Source organism: Enhydra lutris, unplaced genomic scaffold (assembly GCF_002288905.1).
Source record: "Enhydra lutris kenyoni isolate GAN:26980312 unplaced genomic scaffold, ASM228890v2 scaffoldscaffold5, whole genome shotgun sequence".
NCBI lineage: Eukaryota > Metazoa > Chordata > Mammalia > Carnivora > Mustelidae > Enhydra > Enhydra lutris.
In genome coordinates this window covers 16732162-16755435 of record NW_019154089.1, presented here as the reverse complement: position 1 = coordinate 16755435, position 23274 = coordinate 16732162, and the positions used below count along the sequence as shown (strand labels likewise).

The 23274-nt window shown below is 50.9% G+C and overlaps 1 protein-coding gene across 3 annotated transcripts in view; it reads left to right on the top strand.

Moving 5' to 3' along the window:
• Positions 1–758: 758 nt before the first annotated feature.
• The window catches only part of LOC111140962 (endoplasmic reticulum-golgi intermediate compartment 1), a 104497-nt gene continuing 81981 nt past the window's right edge, over positions 759–23274 (top strand). The window contains exon 1 of one of the 3 annotated variants that reach the window (XM_022493240.1): positions 759–867. In XM_022493240.1, the coding sequence (XP_022348948.1) occupies positions 848–867 (20 nt within the window). In that variant the 5' untranslated portion in view covers positions 759–847. Of the gene's footprint in view, positions 868–1192; positions 1262–7661; positions 7759–23274 lie in introns of those variants that run through there. The other 2 variants (XM_022493239.1, XM_022493238.1) reach the window with 2 other exon arrangements.

The following is a 23274-nucleotide window of genomic DNA, read 5'->3' as shown; positions in this document are numbered from 1 at the left end:
TGCAAGGCCATGTCACACAGCAGGCTGCAATGTGCTTGAGGCAGCCAACCTGCCCTGGGGGGACCTGGCTGGCAGTCAGCTCTCAGTGAAAACCGTTCAAATGAACCCTAAGTGGAAGATGGAAGCAGAGACAGCTATCTGGTCCACCGCAATCACTTCCAGTGATCCAGCCCTTTACCGGGTGCCAGGCGCTGCACAAAGCCAGTCTCCCAACTTTCTCCTCAGACCCTCAGGAAAAAGCCCCTCAAATGTCATCACCCTCTTTGTGCAGATGTGGAAAGCAGTGGGGGCTCAGAGATGCTAAGTGTCTTTCCCAGAGAGGCACAGCAAGGAAATGATGGGTCCGCTACAAGTGTGGGACTGCCTGACTTCCTCCCTTCTCAGAGCTGGACGTTATGCGCGACTCAAATCTGGATCATTCATTCATTTAATCCTCACAACCCAAGGAAACTGTTTTACAAATGCAAAGGAGCTCTGAGAGGCTGAGGTTTGCCCAAGGCTACAGAGAGAAAGTGAAGGAGCGCTTCGAAGGAACGAATGCGTCTTTGGGGGCTCCCTGTCCTTGCCCCCTCCAGCCGCGACTCCAAAGGCCCGCCCTTCCCCCTCCCGGCCCGCGGGCCCCTTTAACCGGGCGGCGGAAGGGGAGGCCGGGGGCGGGCGGACAGCGCCCAATGGGCTGCGCGGAGCGTCACTTCCCGGCGGCGGGAGGCGAGTGGCGGGTGTCGAGGGCGGTGGGCGGCCGGCGGGGGCGGGGCGGCCGGAGGAGGCGTTGGCAGCGGGCTGGGACCCACGCGGCGCCGCAGCCCACCTGGCCTGCAGCGCTCCCACCCCCCGCGGCGGCGGCACGATGCCCTTTGACTTCAGGCGGTGAGTGTGGTGACTGCGGACACGGGGTCGGGCACGCCGGGGACTCCTGTTGCCCCGCACGCAAGAGCAAGACCCCAGCCCCCAGCCCTGTGCATGCCTCCTGCAGGCCCGCGGGGACCCGGGGCGGCCCCCTTGCTGCACACAAAGCCATCCGGAACCTCGGAGGGCCCCCTCGTGCAGCGGGAGGCCAAGCCACCCACCTCCCGGCCGCCCCACCCCTTCCCTGCCCCGAGCCCCGTCCCCAGCCTGCCCCTACACCACGCAAACCCCACGCAAACCCGCATCTCCTGCCCCCCGCCCCCCAGTCTGGGAAACAGATTAACTCACGCCACCAGCCATCCCCCCTCCTGCCATCTATGGAGACTCGTTTGGTGGACCCCGCCCCTGCTGACAGGTGCGTCCGGGGACACCTCCAGTGAGCCCCCAGGGAGCCGCAGGGGTCTGCAGGCCGGTTACCGCCGGGCAGCAGCTGGAGCGTTTTAGGTTTCCATAGGCTGAGGCTGCCCCAGCCTAGGCAGTACAGGAGTCCTCTGTCAATCCTGGTCCTGTACTCTGGGTATGGGTGCACCATGGGCAGGGCTCCCCAGAGGCCCCAGCCTGGTCTGGCCTTGGCTTTCTGCAGTCACTACAATGGGTCCTTTGTGGGGTCCAGCTGCCTCATGGTCCACGTTGTGCTGGGCTAGGCCTCCAGAAAGCCTGCCTGGGAAGGGGTCTCCACCAGACTTTCCTTTGAGGTATGGAGCCCCAGGGAATGCCCTGGCCTGAGACGGCCACACTGTGGGGGTCTGGCCAGGAAAATAGCAGGGCTTCAGTGTGGGGAAGAGCTGGATTAGCATCCTGGATCTGCCCCCTCCACTGAGCAGCTCGGTAGATTCTAGAAGTTAGGGGCAAAGGCCCTAGGTTAAGACCTCTCCTCAGCTGTGTGAAGGATGACTTGGGCAAGTATCTGAACCCTCTCAGTAGCTCTAAAATTCACTACCTGCAGGTTGGAGCTGAATTAAGGTCCTCAGCTGTGAGGAGCATGAGAAGCATTGAATTCAGAGGCTTGTAGGGTTTAGAGCTCAGAAGCAGGACATCAGTAGATGGGGGGCTTCTCCGTGAGGCCTTTTCTCCATCTACAAATGGGGATACTGATGCCTGTCTCACAGGAGGGAACTCTTCCTCCTCTCCTGCCCCTTCCCTCCACATAGGTGAGAGTGAAGTCCGGGTAAAGTGACAGCCTTGCCAGGAAGAAAAGCCTGGCAGTGACCCCCAGGCACTGGCTGATGTGGTACTCCAGCCTTTCCTGGGCACCCATGCCATCTGCAAACATCTGCCAGCTTCCTGCCCCTTCCATGAAGCCCATAAGCCGGCACCAGGGTCTCAGGCAAATGCTTGCAGATCCAGGGCAGTTCCAAAGAAGGAAAGCTCCTCTGATGGAATCAGGGGACAGTCCTTACACTGACCCTTAGCATCAGGCCGTGAGAGCTGTGGTTGGCACATGGATTCTGGTTCCACAAAGCCTCCCCTTACCCAAGCTGATAGTAAAGATCCCTGACCTCCCCACCCTCATCCCCTTGCAATTTCTTAGGTTGCAGTGATTTTGACTTTGTTGGGGACACTGCCACTTTGGGTCATTGAATCCTTTCACTCTGCACCTCACCCCTTACAAGGGGAAGTTGAGGCTCCAGGCTGAGGGTCTTGCCGTGCACCTCAGGGGAACTAGACCGAGGGGTGGGCCAGGGTCTAGGTCATGCCCAGCTTCTCACCTGCTGCCCCTTGAATTGGAGGTTTGGCATGCCCTGGTGCCATGGGGACCCCAGCTCAGTGAGGTCTTGTTTTATAAATTTTCTTGAGGGCTTGGGATTACCATAGATCGGTGAGGATAGATTTCACCACTTTGCATTGGAGCTTTGGAGGACGAGTCGTCTGTGCCTAGTAACCCACACTTTAAGATCTGTTAATTCCAGGGCTCAGTTTCTAAGGAAGGTTCCACCATCCCACACACCTTCTTCCTCTTCAGTGTTCATTCATCAAATGTTTACCATGCTCAGCCCTCTGCCACGTGGCCCACAGTACAGAGCTCTGGCTGTGCAGCCCTGCCCTCTCAGCCCTGGGGAGAAAGAAGGAGGGCATCTACCCCACACAAGGCACTGCGAGGCTTAGACTTGAAGTCTGTTCTCTTATCACCTGTGAGAGGGAGTTAGATCTCCATTTTAAATCGAAGGAATGGGAGGCTGTGCCCAGTAGAAACTGTTTGCCCAGGGCCATATACTAGTGAGCTGGTGGAGCTGGGACTTGAACTCGGGGCTGTTAGCTCCAAAGCCATAGCTCTGGGAGCAAAGGGAAGGCTTGGAGGGTCCCTCAACCCTATGAAATCTCTTAAGAACTGTGGGGGAAGGGAGAGGGGCATACTGTGATTGGACCCCCTCTCCCAGCTGGAGACCTGGAAGAAAACCAGGCTTCCTGCCTGTTTTTCTGGCCTTAACAACTAACCAGAATCAGGAGGTGTGTGTGGGGGTGGGGGGGGTGGTGGATAGCAATCTCTTGCCCTCTTGCCCTTTCTTATTAATACTCCTTTTTTTTCTTAGTGCTTACGGGACCTTGTGCAGCTTACCTTCTATGTGTTCTCCTGTCTGTGAAATGGGCATGAGAACAGTACCCATTGTTGAGAGGATTAAACAAGTCAATGTGTGTAAAGCATTTAGACACAGTAAGCACCCAATAAATTTTGGCCACTATTTTCATTATTTGTGTTATTACATGTAAGCACCTATATTTCCTAACACTATGTAATTCACTTAATTATGATGCTTATTCTCTTTCTCCCTCCCATTAAAACATGAGCTCCCTTAGGGCAAAGATTTTTATCTGTTTTATTCTCTGCTGTAACTCCAGTGCCTAGAACAGTACCTGAGCCAAACTCGCTCTTGGAAATGCCTCTTAGGGTCTGTTAAGGAAGTCAAAGGCATAGTGTGATTTGATCTGCCAGCTCTTCTTTACTGGGCAGATTTTCAGCTCTTGGTGGAGAATTTTCCCCTTTCCTTCCTTGAATTTGCTCTAAGTTTTTTTGGGGGTTGGGGGAGGCGGGATCCTGGGCCTGCAAAGATTACTTGTGTTTGCTTTGCTCCTGTTGAATTGTTTCATTAATCCCTGGCCAGTTGCTGTTGTGGAATTGGCCTTGTGACCCAGATCCGTGGGTGTTGGCTCTGACTGTACCCAGTTCCGGCTGGCAGGGGTCAGCAGCACCTACTTCCTGCTCAGCCTGGGGTGGGGGGTGGGGGACAGTGCCTGCAGCCTGGAGGCCCAGAGGAGCTTGAGTACAGCTTTCAGAGGGCAGAGATGGCAGGCTTTCCCACAGGCCCATGAGCTGAACCCCTAAGCCCTGGGTCACCAGGACTGCTTTCCTGTCACCGACCAGCCAAGCCATGGGACTGTTAGTTTATCTTCTCAGAGCCTCGGGTTCTTCATTTTAAAAACAAGTGGTAACCTTGACTGCCTCACCTAGTAGGGTGGTTGTAGGGGCAAGAGAGGTGTCCCTGCAGGGTAGGGTCAGCTCTGTAATCTGTAGGACCCAAGGCCAAACGAAAATGCAAAATCCCTTTTTGGAGAAATACTGTGTATTTCAGGACAGTGACAGCAGGGCATTAAAATAAGGAGGGGACCCCCCCCCCCCCCCGCCACCCTGCCACCTGACTGTGTCACATTGCTTCTCATCCTGGCCTTCCTCCAGGAGACCCCAGAACTTCTTGAGAGAACCCTGAATGAGCTTTTCAAAGCTGACCTGTTTTTTTGTTTGTTTGTTTTTTCCCATAGTAAAGCTTTCCACAGTTAACCTGATTTTCTCATGTCCTGGTTTCAACCTTCAAACAGGGTCCATTGCTCTGAGGATCAAGTATGAATTCCTCAGTTCCTCATGTGGCTTTGTCTGAGGGGGGCCCTGCAGACCCAGACCCCCCCTCAGTCCGCACCAGGCAAGCCCCAGCCACCTTGCCTGGTGCGGACTGAGGGGGGGCTCTGAGCACATAGTTAAACACTCAGCAGTTAGCTAACATGAGTGTCTGTATTTCTACCCTGCCTTATTCCAGGAAGAGCTTGGGGAAGCTGACAGAAACTCATACTATTGAACAATTTTTTTTAAAGGATTTATTTATTTTGGAGAGAGCAAGAGTGTATGGGGGGAGGGACAGAGAGAGGAGGAGAGAGATTCTTAGGGATACTCCATGCTGAGTGTCGAGCCTGATGTGGGGCTCGATCCCATGACCCTGAGATCACAATCTGAGCTAAAACCAAGAATCGGACATTTAACTGATTGAGCCACCCTACTTTACAACAATTTTTAAAAAACATAAATGGGCTTTAAAATGATGGCAAAAGGGAGATGAAGATTAGACCAGAGGAAAAATGATGTGAACACTGAAGCCAGCATTTTGTTTATTGAGCACTTACTACTGACTAGTGACCTGACAGTGTTATAAGGATCTTACGTATATCAACTCCTTTAATCCCACAGCACTCCTACCACACAAATTATTGTCCCACTTTACAGATAAGCCAGTTGAGGCGCAGGACCAGTGTGGATTGGCAGAAGGTGCTAGGGTTGAACTGTTGCCCTCTGGCTCCAGAGCCCTGCTTTCCGGCTGTAGGCTCATCTCTAAAGCTTTTCCCCTTCCATTCAGCGAGTTCAGAGAGAATGGGAATCTCCTCTAATTGGATTCACTGACTTTCTCATCTCTAATTCTTCCCCTACTGTGCTCATTAAGAAGCTTAATGTCATCAGCTTTTTTTTTCTTGCTTTCTTTTTTCTTTTTTTTAACCAGCCTCATTTGGCCTGACACCCAATTCAGAAATTGTCTTTAAAGAAGCGCACTAACCGTCTCACGCTAACTTAGAGCATCTCACTCTGGAGGGTCCAGGTTTTCCCGCATTGGCCACTTGGGCTTTAAAGCCTAGAACATGTGTTTACCTGCTCATCTGGACATGGAATGAGCTGGAAATCTCTCCTCTGAAGGCAGTCAGGATTCCTGACTGTGATACCTATTATCTTGAGACAGGGCTTTGGCCAGCTGTGGCCTCGTCAAGTGCTGTTTCCTGCCTAGTCATCTTTTCCTAGTTTATTTTGGACTTGCTGCTGGGCGGTTTTCTTCAGGCATTAGAAGGGCAGGCGGATGTGAAGAGGGTGTCCAGGGGGAGGCCTGCCCACTGCCTCTATATCGATGGCCCTCAACACTGGCTGTGCATTGGAATCACTGGAGGAGCTTTTATTTTTTATTTATTTATTTATTTTTTAAAGATTTTATTTATTTATTTGACAGAGAGAGATCACAAGCAGGCAGAGAGGCAGGCAGAGAGAGGAGGAAGCAAGCTCCCTGCTGAGCAGAGAGCCTGATGCGGGGCTCGATCCCAGGACACTGAGATCATGACCTGAGCCAAAGGCAGCGGCTTAACCCACTGAGCCACCCAGGCGCCCCACTGGAGGAGCTTTAAAAAAGTCCCCCAACTTGGGCTACACTGTAGACCTAATAATCAGGCTCTGAGGGGCACCTGGGTGGCTCAGTGGGTTAAAGCCTCTGCCTTCAGCTCAGGTCATGATCCCAGGGTCCTGGGATTGAGCCCCACATCTGGCTTTCTGCTCTGTGGGGAGCCTGCTTCCTCTTCTCTCTCTGCCTGCCTCTCTGCCTACTTGTGATCTCTGTCTGTCCAATAAATAAATAAAATCTTTAAAAAAATAATCAGGCTCTGAGGGTCGGGGCCAGTGTTTTTTACCGGTCAGGTAGCAGTATTTTTTTAAAGGCCCTCACATGACTCTAGTGCAGGACAGAGACTGAGAAGATTGCTGAAAATCAGGAGAACCCATAGGAAGCAGGGCAGAGAGCTCCAGCGTAGGGAAGGCTGGGAGTGGAGTCTGGTCCCACCTGTCATTCCTGTGTGACCTTCAGCAAGCCATTTCCCTACTCTGGGACTGTTCCTCAGTGGTCAGGGGGTTGATAAGTGGCCTTCCCGTTCCATTGATGTCCTTGCTCTTCAGAGTGTGGTCTCAGACCAGCAGCTTCAACATTACCCGGGAGCCCATGGGAAATGCAGAATCTCACGCCCACCCGGAATCCAAATCTGTGGTTTAAGAAGCTCCCCAGGTGATTTGGATGTGTGGGAAGGTTGCTGAAGCCCTGCTCTATATGACTCATTTGACACACCGTCTTTCATTCTGTGCTGCATATGGCAACTCCGACTTGGAGACTCACATGCGTGACCCTTTCTAAAGGCACTGAGAAGTCCTGCATGAGAGGAAGCCAGATCACTTGGTGCAGCCCAGCTTTTGCCAAACTGATTGTTGAAGCCACCCTGTTGTTCACAAGGCGCCCAGTACCATTTCTCAGAATACAGAGTAGGAAGCAGCCCTAATTGATCCTTTAAGGAAGTAGTAATTAGCCTAATTGTCTGTTGTCAACTATAACATTCAGGTCTGTTGACTTAATTACATTGGTTATATAAGCAGGGAAAGTGTAGAACAGGAAAAAAAAAACCCTCTAACACTAGCTGTATTTGTTTTTATAAGCGTTGGCCCTTGGGAGAGGCAGGAGAAACTCAGGGTTTCCCATCCTGCTGAGAGCTAGGGGATACGAGGTGCTTTACAAATCTACTCACCCCGAGTGGGCATTATTGTCCCTATTTTACATCCAGGGAAATCGACCTCAGACAAGATGGATCACACACCTGATACCTCAAGGGCCCTGGGGACTGGTGTACACCGGCCACTGTAATCCTCCCCGTGGAGCCCTTTTCTCCTGTAACCCATGGGGCAGCACAGCTGGACAGGAAGCAAGATCTCTTTGAAATGGATTAAATGTTCTGTTTTGGAAACCCATCGGAGATGAGAAGCCTGGCTCTTACGAAACCAAAGTACAGTCACAGGTGCCTGAAACATTGAACCTTGTTGTGGCAGAAACCTTTCTATGGTGTTGTTTTTTGTTCTTGCATTCCAGTCCAGAGCTGGCGTTTCTTTGGAGGAGGAAAGGAGGCAATAGTTATCTTACTAGGAATGCCTGACGGTTCCTCAGCTCCCGCAACAGATTGAGTGCTATGCTGGGCAAGGTGTGTCCTTGGATTTGAAAGTCACCCTGACCCCACAAGAAAGACACAGTTATTAGTAATTTATTTTCTTTAGTTTCTTTTTAAAATTAATCCTACAAAAAAATTGACTTTTGGTGTATTCCTCTACAAAATTTAAGTCCTTCTCTTGTAGAACCACCCCAACCCTGTGTAAATACAAAACAGTTCTTTTTTTTTTTATTGACGTATAAATATTATTTGCCCCAGGGGTATTGCCAGGTTTACACACTTCACAGCACTCACCATAACACATACCCTTCCCCAATGTCCATAACCCAGCCACCCTCTCCACACCCGCTTCCCCCCAGCAACCCTCAGTTTGTTTCCTGAGATTAAGAGTCTCTCATGGCTTGTCTCCCTTCCGATCCCATCTTGTTTCATTTTTTCCCTCCCTACCCCCCCACAGCCCCCTGCCCTGCCGCTCAAATTCCTCATATCAGAGATATAATTGTCTTTCTCTGATTGACACAGAAATAGCGTAATACCCTCTAGTTCCATCTACCTTGTTGCAAATGGCAAGATTTTGGGGTTTTGATGGCTGCATAGTGTTCCATTGTATATATATATACCACATCTTCTTTATCCATTCATCTGTTGATGGATATCTAGGTTCTTTCCATACTTTGGCAATTGTGGACATTGCTGCTATAAACATTCGGGTGCACGATATACACAACAGTTCTATCACCGTAAGAAACCCTCATGCTGTCACTGTATGGGTCCCACTACTAATGCAGTTTTTTAAAAATTGTGCTAAGAACGCTTCAGATGAGATCTACCCTCCTAACAAATTTTTAAGCATGCGATAGTATGAACTATCAGTTGTCCGGCAGACCTCTAGAACTTAACTCATCTTGTATGACTGGACCTTTATACCCCTTGAAGAGTAGCTCTCCGTTTCCCCCTCTCCCCAGCCCTGGCATCCACCATTCCACTCTCTATTTCTCCAAATTTCACTGGGTCCGATATCACATAAGCAGATATCACGTAGTAGCTGTCCTTCTGTGACTGGTTTGTTTCACTTAGCATAACGCCCTCACGGTTCATCCATCTTGTTGCATATGGCAGGATTTTCTTTTTTCAGGCTGAATAATACCCCATGGTACATCTGCGCCACATTCTCTTGACCCATTCACCTGTCCGTGGACCTCTAGGTTGTCTCCACATCTTGGCTGTTGTGACTAATGGTGCTGAGCGTGAGGGTCCAGACATCTCAAGATCCTGAGTTCAGTTCTTTTGGATAAATACCCAGTCACAGGATTGCTGGGTCATACGGTGTTCCAATTTTTTGACTTTTTGAGGAACCTCCATACTGTTTCCCAGAGTGGCTGCACTGGTATGCATTCCCACCCGCAGTGCACGAGCGTTCCCCTTTCTCCACATCCTCGCCAACACTTTGGACCGTGGCGACCCTACAGGTGTGAGGTGCTAGCTCATTGTGGTTTGGATTTGCATTTCCCTGATGACCAGGGATGCTGACCAGCTGTTCGTGTACGTGTTGGCCATTTGTATGTCTTCTTGGGAAAAACGTTTATATATAGCTCTGGAGAGTAAATGGTTGGTCACATACCCTGAAGCCGCAGGCAGGTAAGGTGATTTGGTGTGGGCTCTGGCCCCTGGGAGATGACACTCTATCCGGAAGGGGCAGCACCAATGCGGCTCTGTGGTTCCGTGCTCCTCAGATTACCTTCATTTTCAGAAAATGATGAAAATCTTTTAAATTCTGTGAAATGGTTAGGAATCATTTCCGGTTTTATTTTTGTGGAACAGGATCCTGGGCCAAAGCAACGTCTTCCGGGGGATGACAGTGGCCCATGTCTGGCAACGGGCAGCCTGTGTGTCACATGTACCAGTGTGAGACCATGTGCTGGCTGGCTGGACAGGACTTGCGGCAGAGTCCCAGGATTGCTGGAGGTGGTCTGCCGGGCTTGGAGCCCGAGGCAGAGAAGTGAGGGATCCGTGGGCTTGGGCAGAGGCAACCCTGGGCCATAGGACTTCCCTCTTCGGGGTAGTACTGGGACAGCACGGCCAGCTCTGCCACTGGACCCTGCCTTCCTCTCTAGCAGTCCCAGGGCTGGCCAAAGCTCGACTTGAGTGACACTCCCTTGCTCCAGACCCTTTAATACCTTCAGCCTCCAGGGTGTATCTTGCAGGCGACTTCTCAGGACTGTTGTGATAACAAGAGTGCCCACAATAGTCCCCATTTAGCAAGTGCCTGGCTAAAAGCTTTGCTTGGATTCTGTCAGTTGATCCTCATATTGGCTAAGAGCTATATATTATTCCCATTTGTCTGCTGAGGATGCTGGGCAGAAAGGAGGGACAGGACTTGGCCAAGGTCGCACAAACTGCAGGTAACACAGCTGAGACTTGAGGGTTCACGTGTGATGCCAGAGCTGACTTTCTTAACCACACTCTTGTGCCCTGGAGACAAGTATTGTCACCTTCAATTTTGGGGGGCTACTCCATGGACGTGCCTAATGTTACTTGCCATCCTTTTTTCTTAATTCAGTTAATTAACAGAGTGTATTAATAGTTTCAGAGGTCGAGTTCAGTGAGTCGTCAGTCTTATCTGACACCCAGTGCTCATCATATCATGTGCCCTCCTTAATGGCCATCACCCAGTTACCCCATCCCTTCACCCACCTCCCCACCAGCAACCCTCCATTTGTATCCTATGGTTTAGAATCTCTTATGGTTTGTCTCCCTCTCTGATTCCGTCTTGTTTTATTTTTCCCTCCCCTCCCTCACACTCCTCTGTTTTGTTTCTTAAATTCCACATATTTGTAAAATCACTTGGTAATTGTCTTTCTCTGATTGACTTATTTCGCTCAGCATAGTACCCTCTAGTTCCATCCACGTCATTGCAAAATGGCAAGATTTCATTTCTTTTGATGGCTGCATATTATTCCATCATATATATATATATATATATATATATATATATATATACCACATCTTCTTTATCTGTTCATCTGTTGATGGACATCTAGGTTCTTTCCATAGTTTGGCTACTGTGGCCATTGCTGCTGTAAACATTGGGGTGCAGGTACCCCTTCGGATCACTACATTTGTATCTTCAGGGTAAATACCCAGTAGTGCGATTGCTGGGTCATAGGGTTGCTCTATTTTTAACTTTTTGAGGAACCTCCATGCTGTTTTCCAGAGTGGCTGCACCAGCTTGCATTCCCACCAGCAGTGTAGGAGGGTTCTCCTTTCTCCACATCCTCGCCCGCATCTGTCGTTTCTTATATTGTATTAGCCATTCTGACAGGTGAGGTGGTGGTTTTGATTTGTATTTCCCTGATGCCGAATGATGTGGAGCATTTTTTGGCCATCTGGATGTCTTCTTTGGAGAAATGTCTCTTCGTGTTTTCTGCCCATTTCTTGACTGGATTGTTTTTTGGGTGTTGAGTTTGATAAGTTCTTTATAAATTTTGGATCTGAAAATTCATTTGCAAATATCTTCTCCCATTCTGTTGGTTGTCTTTTGGTTTTGTCAACCGGCTGTTTCCTTTGCTGTGCAAAAACTTTATCTTGATGAAGTCCTAAGAGTTCATTTTTGCCTTTGTTTCCCTTGCCTTTGGAGACATTTCTAACAAAAAGTTGCTGCGGGCAATGTTACCCACCGTTACCCGCCACCTAGTTAGTTGGTTACAGTTTGTTTCTCTGGAAGCCTTGGAGGAATTCTGGGTCACTGTAGAGGAGGCCAGGCCTGGGTGATCAGTTCCTGTCGCAGTACACATCTATGGGCAGAATACCACCCGTGAGCCCCTGCTGGGGAGCCACACGGAGGGGTGCAACCCTTCCAGTGGGGAGCAGGTGGGACTGGTCTCTGGAGCCCCCGTGAGAAGGCCAGAGTGGGCTGCAGTGGTGAAGCCAGTTCATTGAACATATTTACTGGGGCCCTACTGTGTGCCAGGCTCAGTTCTAGTTGTGGGTATATGTACTGGGCCAGACAGGAATCTCCCCTCCTCAACTTGTGAACTCATGAGACTTGTTTTTGTTCTGGCATTTGCTTCTCTTTCTCTCTTGCTCTTTTTAATTAAATGCACTTTTTATTTTGGAATAATTTAGATTTACAGAAAAGTTGTGAAGATAGTACAGTTACCCCCATCTGGCTTTCCCCATGATTCACACCAAGCATGACCACATCTGTTACAACTAACAAATTGATATTGGTACATTATTATTAACTAAAATCCAGACTTTATATGGATTTCACCGGTTTTCCACTCGTGTCCTTCTGCTGCTCCAGGATTCAATCCAGGATCCTACATTGCATCCAGTGGTCGTGTCCCCCCAGTCCCCTATGTTTGGGGACAATTCCTTAGTCCTTCTCATTTTTCATGACCTTGGCAGCCTTGAGGAGCACTGTCCAGGTGTCCTCAAGAATGGCCTTCAGTCGGGATTTGCCTGTTGTTTTCTCAAGATTAGACTGGGTTGTGAGCGGAGTGCCTTTCTCAGTGCATCCTGTCAGGGTACCATGTGATGTCACTGGTGGCGCTTCACCTTCATCTGGTGCGAGCAGCATGGCCTGGCTGCCCCTGAGTGGCCCCTCTTGAAAGGACTGGGAGCGTTTCATCTAGTGCAGAGAGGTGTTTTATTTATTTATTTATTTATTTATTTACCATTGAGCCTAAATATTTCCCCAGATACTCATTCTTTATTGGCTACAGAGAGGCATTTTGAAGATTTGTCTGAGTCTTTTAGGCCCCCTACAGTAGACAGGGTGGTGGGCCTGTCCAGAGCCCATTCCTGTGGATCCAGGATGAGACAGCATCTCCCTGTTTGTCTCCACCTGCTGAAATCTCACCCACCGTCCTCAGCCAGCCTTAAGCACCACCTCCTCCGTGAAGCCTTTCCCGTTCTTCCTGAGTGGCGATGCCCTCCTGGCTGTGCCAGCCCCTCCTCTCTCCATCTGTCTCTGTGCTCTGTGCCTCCCTTGCTCTCTTCCTGTTTGGCCACAAGGACTCCAGGCTGTGGCTCCCTCCTGCAGGACCCAGCCTGGGGACTGGCACATAGGGCATGGCTGTCCCTGGGTGATGTGCTCAGCAGAGGCACATGGCATTAGGTGGAGGAAGGGCTTTGTCCATCTCCAGTAGTCCTGGCTTTGAGTTTCAGCTGGACTGCTTCCCAAATGTTTGACTTTGGCTGAGATGCTTCACACCTCTGAGCGTCCTTTGCCTCCTTGCAAGCCAAGCCAAATCAGCAGCAGCGCCTGCCTCCCAGGATTGTGGTGAGGGCTAATTGAGCTTGTCTCCGTAAAGCCCTCCAGACTGCCTGGCATCTGTTCGGTACTCAGTAATTATTTGTTATAGAAAAAAAGGAAATCCAGACTGTCACAGAAGCTTTCCGGGCTGGCAGGAAATTGGACTAGAGATGCCTCCTTGATAATAGCCCACGTCAGCAAATTTCCATAAGCAACCTGAAAATCACTGTGATGTAATACAACAGAAGTTCATTTCGTGCTCATGTAAAGTCCCAGGGTGGCTGGGGGAGCTCTGCCCCTCACAAGTACCCGGAGACCCAGGTTCCTTCCATCTTGTGGCTCTGTCCTCCCCAAGGAAGTGTTGGACCGTCTCCCAGGCCTGGCAGTGTGGAGAGAAGGGGAGGATGTGGAGGCCTAGGTGGAAGGTGTGGATACAATGCCATCATTTCTGTCCTGACCTGGGGACGTGCTCCCACCCAACTGTGGGAGCCACAAGGAGACTCAGGCAGGCCACGTGCCGGGAGGAAGCGAACAGGAGGGGGTTAGATGTGCCTATAGCTGGCAGAGGTGGGAACTGCGCTCAGTACTTTCCAGCCTTCCACCATTCTGGCACCAGCTCCATAAGCTGGGGGCATATTCGTAACCAACATGTATTATTAGTCAGTTTTTTAATCCTATTTTTATCTATGAAAGGTAGCTGTATAACATCTTTGAAAATGGCGAAGCAGTATCGCCCGCCAGAAATAGATACCAATAATTGCAGGGTTGTTCCGTTCTAGCTAGCTGGTGCCTTCCAAAGTTGTTGAGTCTGTTAAAAAAAAAAAGTGGGGGTGGTGGGTATGGGCCAGTGGCAGAAAGATGAGAGCTCGGCCACAGAGTAGCACTGCCTGAGACTTCTTTGATGTTCTCAGAATGTTAAACAAATGAGAACTCAGCGGGGATTCACCACACTGTGCAGCCGAATGCCATTTAACCACCAGGTCCGCATATCACCTGAAATCAGTCGGGGTCACACCAGTGGCCAGGGTGCCACACTTCCGGAAATGCCAGCTTCGGGGACGATGAGCACACGATATGTACAAATCCAAAACTTGGTGCCCGGAGGGGTGGATGAGATTCACCGCTTCGCCTCATAGCACTTAGCACTTTACAGTTTGCACCTTGATCTGTGAGGGAGGAATTAAGAGTGTCACTTGGCCAACGGGGAGACTGAGGCCCAGGGCAGGACATGACTCTCTCCACCACCACCCTTCCTCAGAGGGCCATATAGCAGATTTGAGTGCCCCTTCCTTCCACTGTCCCTGGCTGCTGTCTTTGGTTGGGGAAGTCTTCCTCCTGTAGGTGTGACTACCAGGGGCCAGGGTCCCTGGCACCCGTCACCTGCCTGGTGCATGTGGCTGTTTGCAGAGGAATGCCAGCCTCCCAGGCCTGCTTTGAGGAGCCAGGAAATCAGAAGGCGGCCCTGGGCCTGTTTGGGAACTTTTCACCCACTCACTGGCCCAGTGGGTGACATAAATGTGTCTGGTGACACCATCAGTTGGTACTGGCACCTGGGGGACTGCTTAGCCGCACGTTGTTGAAGGGAAGGCTCCTCCTGTGCCCTGTCATGCCTTTTTGACATTGTTTTGTCCTCTGGACTGGGGCAGAATCCTCCAGTGATCCCTTCAGAGTCCAGGTGTCAATTTCCTCTAACTTCCCTCCTGCAGTGACCCACCCCTTCATTTACAGTCCCGCCCACTGAAAACAGGCAGTGTGCCCTGGGGCTCCCAGGCACTTGGGTGGTGGTATTCCCACAGTGGAGGTGAGGACCTCAAGGCCTAGGGAAGTGGGGTTTGCTCATTCATTCATTTGTTCATTCATTCATTCACCATTCATTTAAAAATTTACTGGGGAGAATTCCAGGGGGGAAAACAAGACCGACTTTGTCTTTACCTTCATGGTGTTTCCAGACTAGTGGGGGATAAATATGGGCCAACAAGGGTGAACAAACAATGGCATAAAATGTTGTTTTTCATTGTGGTGAGTACTGAGAAGGCAGGAAAAGTAGATGGGGCAGTAAAGAATTTGTAAGGGAGGAGCTAACCGGATTAGCATGGCCATCTGGTACTCCTCCTCCAAAAAGATCCTCCCAGACTGCTCTTCAGTCTGATTTGGGTCTCCCCTCACCCTCTCCCTGGCTGAACCTTTTTATCATACCTGGGCACGGCCTTCAGATCACTCAGCACAATTGTGGTGATCTCTGTCTGCCCTTTGTCATTTAACATTCTGTGTCAGTGGAGTGTAAGCTCTTGAAAGCAGGGACCCAATCTGTTTGCCCGTCACCGGGTCCTGGTGCTGAGGCCAGGGTCGGCACACGGCAGGTGCTCAGCAATATTTATCAAATCAAGAAAGGAGAGAGGCAGGGAGGAAGGGGCCAGTCCAGCTAGAGTCAGATCCCGAGCCTGGGACCTATGCTCTCCTCACCTCACACCTTCCATGAAGGAGCTCAGAACCCCAAACAAGGTGAGACTCCCTGACCCCCAGCACCTGGCAGAGGGCTCCAACTCCACTGAGACTGGATGCTTTGTTGCCATATCTCTGTGTTTGGAAACGTTTTCGTTTTCTCCTAAGGGTGTAAGTGCATCTGAAAGGATTTATTTCTCCAGTGGTGAGAATGGAAAATGTTTCCTACTGACTTTGTCCTGAGGAATTGGGAAATCAGATATTACTCAGGCGTTGCCCGTAGTGGGAATGGGCGACCGGCTGCCTGTCCTCTAACGAGATGCCACCGCATAACCCCCATCCTTTAAGCAAGCTTTGTTTGCTTAAAATGGCACGTTAGCCCCCAGAATCCGAGGTCGGGGAGTTGGGAAGGAGAGGACACCTGATGTTCCACACTCACCCCAGCCTGGCAGTTAGGCCACATTGTTCCCATTTTGAACAAATAGGCTCAGAGCAGTTGAGGCCTGGGCCCAAACTCATATCGCTAGCCAAGTAACAGAGTCAGGCTCTAAACACAAGACTTTGACCTCCAGGCAGTGATGCCTTCTGTTAAATACCTGACCTTGGAAGCTCAGCTTGACCATTTTTCAGTTTCAGTTGAGCAATTCTGTTCAGTCTAGAATGGACGGGTTTCTCTAATCACCTGGGCCTTGTGTCTGTGCCACCACGCTCACCCCCTCACCCCCCACCCCACCCTGCCCCACGGCTCTCTCTCTGGTCCAGGATGGGTCTAGGATTCTACATTTTCAGAATGTCCTCAGTGATTCTCAGGGGCAGGTAGACTGCGAAAAGTCTTCACCGTTAGGCTTCAAACGTAATCCTCGAGCTGAGCACAAATCTGAGTTACCTTGACTGACGGTGATTGTGAATGTGTCTTCTGGGACTTCAGAGTTTAGAAAGCCCTTAGGAGATGAAATGTGGTCTGGGGATGATTGTTTTCTCTGTAGATGAGGACTCTGAGGTTCAAAGGGTTCATGCAGCTGGAAAGGGACCGCAGGAACACGGCTTTCCGGAACTCACACCCCATCCTTGTTTAGTTTGCTGGAGGGGGCATTTACATCTTGCTGGTGAGCACTGGTTAGGTGCTCAGATCCTTGCCAGTGACAGAACCGTAGGCTTTGACCCCTCTGTGTCCCTGGTACAGAGAACTAGACCTGACCTGTTCTCTGCTGACAGATATTTCTGGAAGGAGGGAAGTGAGAAGTTGCAGGTGCTAGACAGTTGGGGGTGGGGATGATAGTGGAAGTAAATGTTTATTGAGGCGTCTCCTGGGCATTGGGCCCAGGGCTACGCACTGCAAATATGTCATCTTACTTCTCACAACGAACCCAGGCAGTGGGGGCTTTTACTTCCGCATTTTGCAAGTGGAGGCAACTGAGGTAGAGCGATTTGCCCCAGTGTTGGTGTGTGTTCAGGTTCTGGGTTGATGGGAATCCTTAAATATGGGAGCTGGGGTGGTGGGGTGGGGCTCGAGATGGATGGAGCCAGCCCTTCGGTTTTTAGAGAACCCTGAGGTTCTGAGAACTGAGGGGCTCCACCCAAGTTCACCCCACAAGCCAGGTTTTGCTGTCAGACCTGCCTGACTTTCCCCAACTCAGCTTTGGTTGTTCTACCTATAAAACTGGGTCACGCTCAAAGCCAGGTGGTTTGTCACAGCTGAGTTAACCCTGAGTCAAAGGAGCTATGAGAGGCTTCACCCACCCATCTCTACCCCGCCCTGGGTCAGGCCCCTGGCAGTGGGGGCCATACCGGCATGTCACCCCACTTGGACCGCCGCCTGCCCTGCACTCACTGGAGCGCGACAAGTCAGCCAGCCAGGACCCTGCGTGTTCTAGAGCTGGTCTTGAATGCTGCCCCTGGGACACCTGGGCTCCGGATCCTGGAGCATCCACCCGTGCTGTGTGTCCTTGGGCAGCTCACTTCACCTCTCTGAGCCTGCTTTCTGGTCTACAAATGGGGACATGAATCCTGACAGCCCCCTCTCCCCACAACCACCAACTCCAGGGTTGCTGGGTAGAGTTAAGGAGAGAATCTCTTGCAGCTCCTGGCCCAGAGGAGGTCCCAGTCCAGGTCATGGCCCCTCTGCTTTCCTTCCCCTATTTATGAAACTTCCTGACAGGCTTGATCTGCTAATGCAGAGACTAAACTGATAGCCCTGGGGGAGGGGTTTGAATTCTGCCCCATCACAGATTTTATTTCATCCTCATGTTCTTTTAAACAAATTGAACTAAATGCCAGCACTTGCAAGTTAGATATCCCAAAAATTGATTACCATTGCCTCTAAAAAATGGGGCTCCCCGGCCAGGTGACAGACATAGCTATCCCTAAGGTGTGGCCGCAATGCTCCCCCACTCCCTGTTGCCTGGTCCCCAGCTGTCTCCCTTTCATTTATGAGATCTGCATCCTAGTTCTTAATAGGCCAGCTTCTGGGCACAGGGCCGTCTGAGAGGAAATAGGCTGCCCGCAGAAGCTGGGCTGGGCTGGGCAGAGCCCTGAGGCCAGAAGCGTGTGGGGAGGTATGTGGGCTGGGCAGGGAGGTGGGCTGTGTTGGGGGCTTCAGGCATCCTGCAAACCTCTCCGACATGTGAAGACACCTTTGCAAAGCAGCCAAATAGATTTGACCTAAGGGAGGTTAGGAGTCCGGTTGCCTGTGAAAGACTGCCTGGGCTCCAGTGTGCCACTCACCAGTTCTGTGACTTTGGGCAAGTTACTAAACCTCTCTGTGCCTCACTTTCGTCATTTGCAAAATGAGAATGATATGTGGCTCATACGTGTGCCCGGACACATGGTAAGCATTCTACATGTCAGTGGCTAACAGTTCCAACCCCAAATAGATTTGTCTAAGATCTTCCTTAAGAGATGGTCAGGAAAGGTTCCTAGAGAGATCGGCCTGTGTCTAAAATCCCAGACAGAGACTAGTATAATTGAGTATAATTCTCGCTAAGAGAAAATTGCCGAAGCATCAGGTGTATTGTCGTCATTGCTGGAGGGAGCAGTTTTGCATTTCTCATGCCTCCACTTTGAACCCGGTGCTTAGAGATTCTATTAAGGACACTCCACGGGGAAGGAGTAGAGTGGAGGAGAACGAGGCCCAGATGTAGATTTTAACTTTTTGAAACGCTGGCGCCTTCTGCCCAGGTACCCTGTTTTGGCAGATTAGCTTGCAGGACCTGGTTTCTGCTGGCCGATGTCATTTACCACCTCACAGGTTCTTCCTGTGGGCCTCATGCCCACAGTGGACACCGAGGACCCAGGCAGGGAGGTCTCTCTTGGAAGGAGCCAGTGGCCATTGGGATACACCTGAAACCAGGGTTAATTAAGAGTTTGGTCTCTGAGTCTCCCACCAGGCTGCCAGTGCCTTGCTCTGCCTTGGTCATTGCTGGGTCCCCTAGGCCTAGGACAGTACTGGGCACACTAACAGAAATGTGTCAGATAGTAAATGAGCAGAGCTCGAATCCTGGCTGTGTTTGAATGAGAGCTCTACCACTTCCAGGCTCTCTGATTTCTCAGTGCTTTACTCACATCCTCAGTGGGGATAGTGGTGGGACCTTCCTCCTGGAAGACAGGACTCCTTCAATGACGTAATGCTGTTAAGTTGCCCAGCATGGCACCCTGCCGTTGGAAGGGCCCAGTACCTATGGCTGGGATTATTTTTGAGTTTGCATAGGTATTTGAACCTTGACACAGGCTACCACATTGGCCTCTGGCTCTGTGAGTGGCAACGTTGAAACTGTCATTTTGGAAACTTTACCTGAGCATATGGGCAGCCTGGAAGAGAGAGGGTACATGGGTTTGGCCGAGGAAGAGGAGCTCTGGGGAGAGCCACCCCTGTTTGTCAGAAAAGCTCCTGTGTGTACTTTGTGTGTGTGTGTGTGTGTGTGTGTGTGTGTGTGTACATGTGTGAAAATGTGTTCACATCTTTGCTAAAGTCCCAGGGGGTGGCCATTAGTGCCCCAGCTGGTGTCACAGTGTGGGGCTCCCCAGTGTGGGGACGTGGGATGTGGACTTGGTGTCCGCCATCTCACCAGGCTTAACTGGTTTGCCAGTTCACTTGTTGTCTGGGAAGATATTGCACAGGACCTATGATATGTAGGAATGTCTAGCAAGTCAGCTGGACCCAGCAAGGTCAGTGACTTGTGAGTGGCTCCTGGGTCTGCCGCTTCTTCAGGGGGACCTCCTGCCAGGTATCTCTCCACTGGTTTTAGAGCACATTCCGAACATTTCCCTCACTTGGTCCCCTATCACAGCCCCATGGGGGAAGGAGTTGCCCATTTCACAAATGGGAAAATTGAGGCCCGGGGGTCACGGTCTGCCTGACTGGCTAAGGGCAATTTGCTGCTTCAAATGCAGATTCCCATGGCTCTACCTGGAGTTTGTGATGTGGGGCATCAGGGCCCTGGCCTCTGTATTTCCACACTCCTGATCATTACAATGCCCCCAGAGTGGAACCCCAAGCAGGAACTCCAGGTCTGTGCTCTGGCCCTGTTTGCTCAGTCTTGCCAATCATGGTACCTTTCTGGGATTGGTTGTTTGCTCAGGTGTGAGGTGGGGAGAGCAGTAGTGAACTTCTGGTGATGTGAGAATTCTAGAAGCAGGTATGTAGCACTCTTTAGGGTCCAGTGAATACACATTTGTTGTTATTATTCCATATGTGATTTGTTACAAAAGCAATTAAAGAAACAAAAGGGACGCCTGGATGGCTCAGCCTGTTGAGCATCGACTCTAGGTTTCAGCTCCGGTCCTGATCTCGTGGGGTCCTGAGATTGAGCCTTGTGTTAGGCTCCGTACTCAGGAGTCTGCTTGGATGTTCTCTCTCTCCCAAATAAATAAATAAATCTATTTTTTAAAAAAGGAAACAAAAATGCTATCTGTGTGTATAACACACGGAGTGTTACAGGTCACCCTCCTCCCCTACCCCATCTGCTGAGTGGTGTTCTCCGAACACCAGGAAGCACCGCTGGGCGGGGATGGGGATGCTGGTTTCCAGGAGGGCAGTGGGTACAGGGGAGGAAGCACACTCAGCTGCCTCCTGGACCTGGTCTGGATGTCCCCTGATAGGCCCCCATGCCTCTCTGCTGGCTGCCTGCCTGGGCCAACAGTTCTGCCCCGCACTTGGTGGGGGAGAGTCTCACACCTTGTTTGCTCCTTTGCCCAATCATGCATGAACTGTTACTATCAGCACTTGCTGTATGCCGCACATGGTATGGGAGCTGGGGTATGATGCTCAAGGCCACGGATGCTGTGCCTGCTCTCATGGAACTTCCATTCCAACAGGGAAGATGGACAGTTACATGAGTAAGAGCTTTCTGAGCAAGAACATCCAGGGAACCTGGGGATTCAGATCGAACTTCTCGCGGGGCTGGAGGAGGGCCTCCCCATGGCGTCACTCCGGAGACCTTAGTGTTGAGCAGAGCCGGGTGGATGCCAGGGCGAGGGGTCCAGTGCTGGCCAGAGGCAGGGGCAGGAGTGAAGCGTCAGCACACAGCAGACTGGAGAATGCATTTGCGGCACGATGAGAGTGTGCCCTTGACCCTCAGCGCAGGGAGCGCAGGTTTGAGCAGGGCAGCCAAGTTCGATCTGTGGTGTGGCAGCCGGCGAGTCTGTGCTGGGGAGGCGGGCCAGGGTGCAGCCCGGCAGAGCCAGGCGAGCCGCTGCTGGCTCTTGCGGTGTTTAGTTTCTCTGCCAAGAGGCTGCTTTGATTCATATTTTCCACATGGACTTGATGTTTGGAAAATGTTGACCTTCAACTAATTAAATGTCACTTGTTAAATTGTAAGTCACATCCTATTCAATTAAAAAAAAAAAAAGGACAATGGGCCTGTGACTTAGTCTGTGGCCTGTTGTCAGGAGGCAACTTGACAGTACTGGAGGCCAGAGAAAACACAGGTGCCTTATCAGTGACCCCCTTCTTCCTCCACCACCACGTCCCTGGTGGTGGGCCCTATGTCGTTTCTGTGCGAGGCTGGCTGGACTGACAGTGAGGCTGGGTGAGTGGCCAGGCTGGAGAGGCTCAGACAAGACTGGAGTGCCAGCCCAGGCGGGCAGAACTGAGCACTGCTTGCGAGAAGCAGTCTTGTTGGAGAGGTGGGGTCTGTTCACATAGGCTGGAGAAGAGTGGAGGCCACGTGGGTGATAATGCTTGGCCAGAAAAGAAGCAGATGGTGGAACGTGCAGAAAGCCGACAGTGAATTAAGGGGCTTCCTGGGGGAGAGACGCTGGAGAGATGAGCCAGGGTCAATCAGTGAAGGGGAAGGAATGGCATTCTGACCGAGGGGCTCTGCAGCCTGATGGCAGACTGGGAGGCAGGGATAGTGGTGTCGGAAAGAGTGGGGGTCACGATAGCTTGTAAACCTGGCCCAGGGTCTGTCCATTTTTGCATCAGGCAATGGGGAGCCATAGCAGATTCTTGAGGAAAGGCAGTGTCTAGGACAAAGAAAGGGATCAAGTGAATGTGAGAACTCCCTAGGGCATGGATGAAGGGGAACTGAAAGCCTATTGGCATGGGTTCCTGTATTTCCCAGGGATGTCGAGTGAGTGTTCTCTCTGTTGGGATGACTGCTCGTTATTCACACTCTCATGGAGGCCAGCCTGAGACTGAATTCAAGCATATGAAATGCCGAAAGCATGCTCCAGACGTACAGGCAGCATTGGAATTGTGGCCAAGGGCTGGGGCCCCCGAAAACCCCACTGCAGGAAATTCGCAGTTGGGAATTGAAAAGCTGTTTGGAAAATAGCACTGGAGCCCCAAGGCCACTCGTAGACATTAGGCATGTGTTGATGTATTTGAAGTTCATTAAAATAATACAGGAAGGAATATACTCAATGTTTTAGGCATCTTAAACGAAGAGTAACAGGAACTTCTTTCAGCTTCACATCCTCATCTGCAAATGGGTCCAACCACAGTGCCAGCTTCATGGGGCCATTCTGAGGATCACGGGGGCTGATGCAGGTGAGACGCTTGGCATTGGACTTGGCTAGAGTAGGTTCTCTGTTGATATGCCTGGGACAATCCGATTCATTCTTACTTGCCATGCTGACCTACTATGAGCGTGAACATTTCTGTTCCAGCAGTTTCAGGGAGATGCTAATAAGTTTGTTTCACTTTCTTGCATGGATGCCCTGCGTAAGAGACTTTTTCCCCTTTGTCTAGAACTCACTGCCTAGTGTGAACAGTCACTTCCCTGGCCCTACCCCCTCCCAGCTGTGGGACCTCAGGCAGGTCCTTAATCCCCCTGGGACTCAGTTTCCTCCTTTGTAACAATGGGCTAATAATAGTGCCCCACCTCCGCATTGTGTGAGACAGAATGAGATCACATATGTGAATTGTCAGCAAGTGCTCCTCCTTAGCCACCCTGTCGCTGGCCCCTCCTCCTGGAGTCCTGTGTACCCCCAGGACTCAAGGCAACCCAACCCTCTTCCCCATGACTTGGCTTCCTCCCCATGTTCTTGTCTTCCACCTTCCATTAGAGTTCCTAGAGTGGGAATAATCAAATCTAGGTCTCCCCATCTGCTCCTGGCTTTACTTCCCTTTTCATTTTTCATCCCCCAAGGCTGTTGGATTGGCCATTCATTCATTCATTCACTTGTTTATTTACACATATTTCTGCTGGTCATTCACTCAGCAGTAG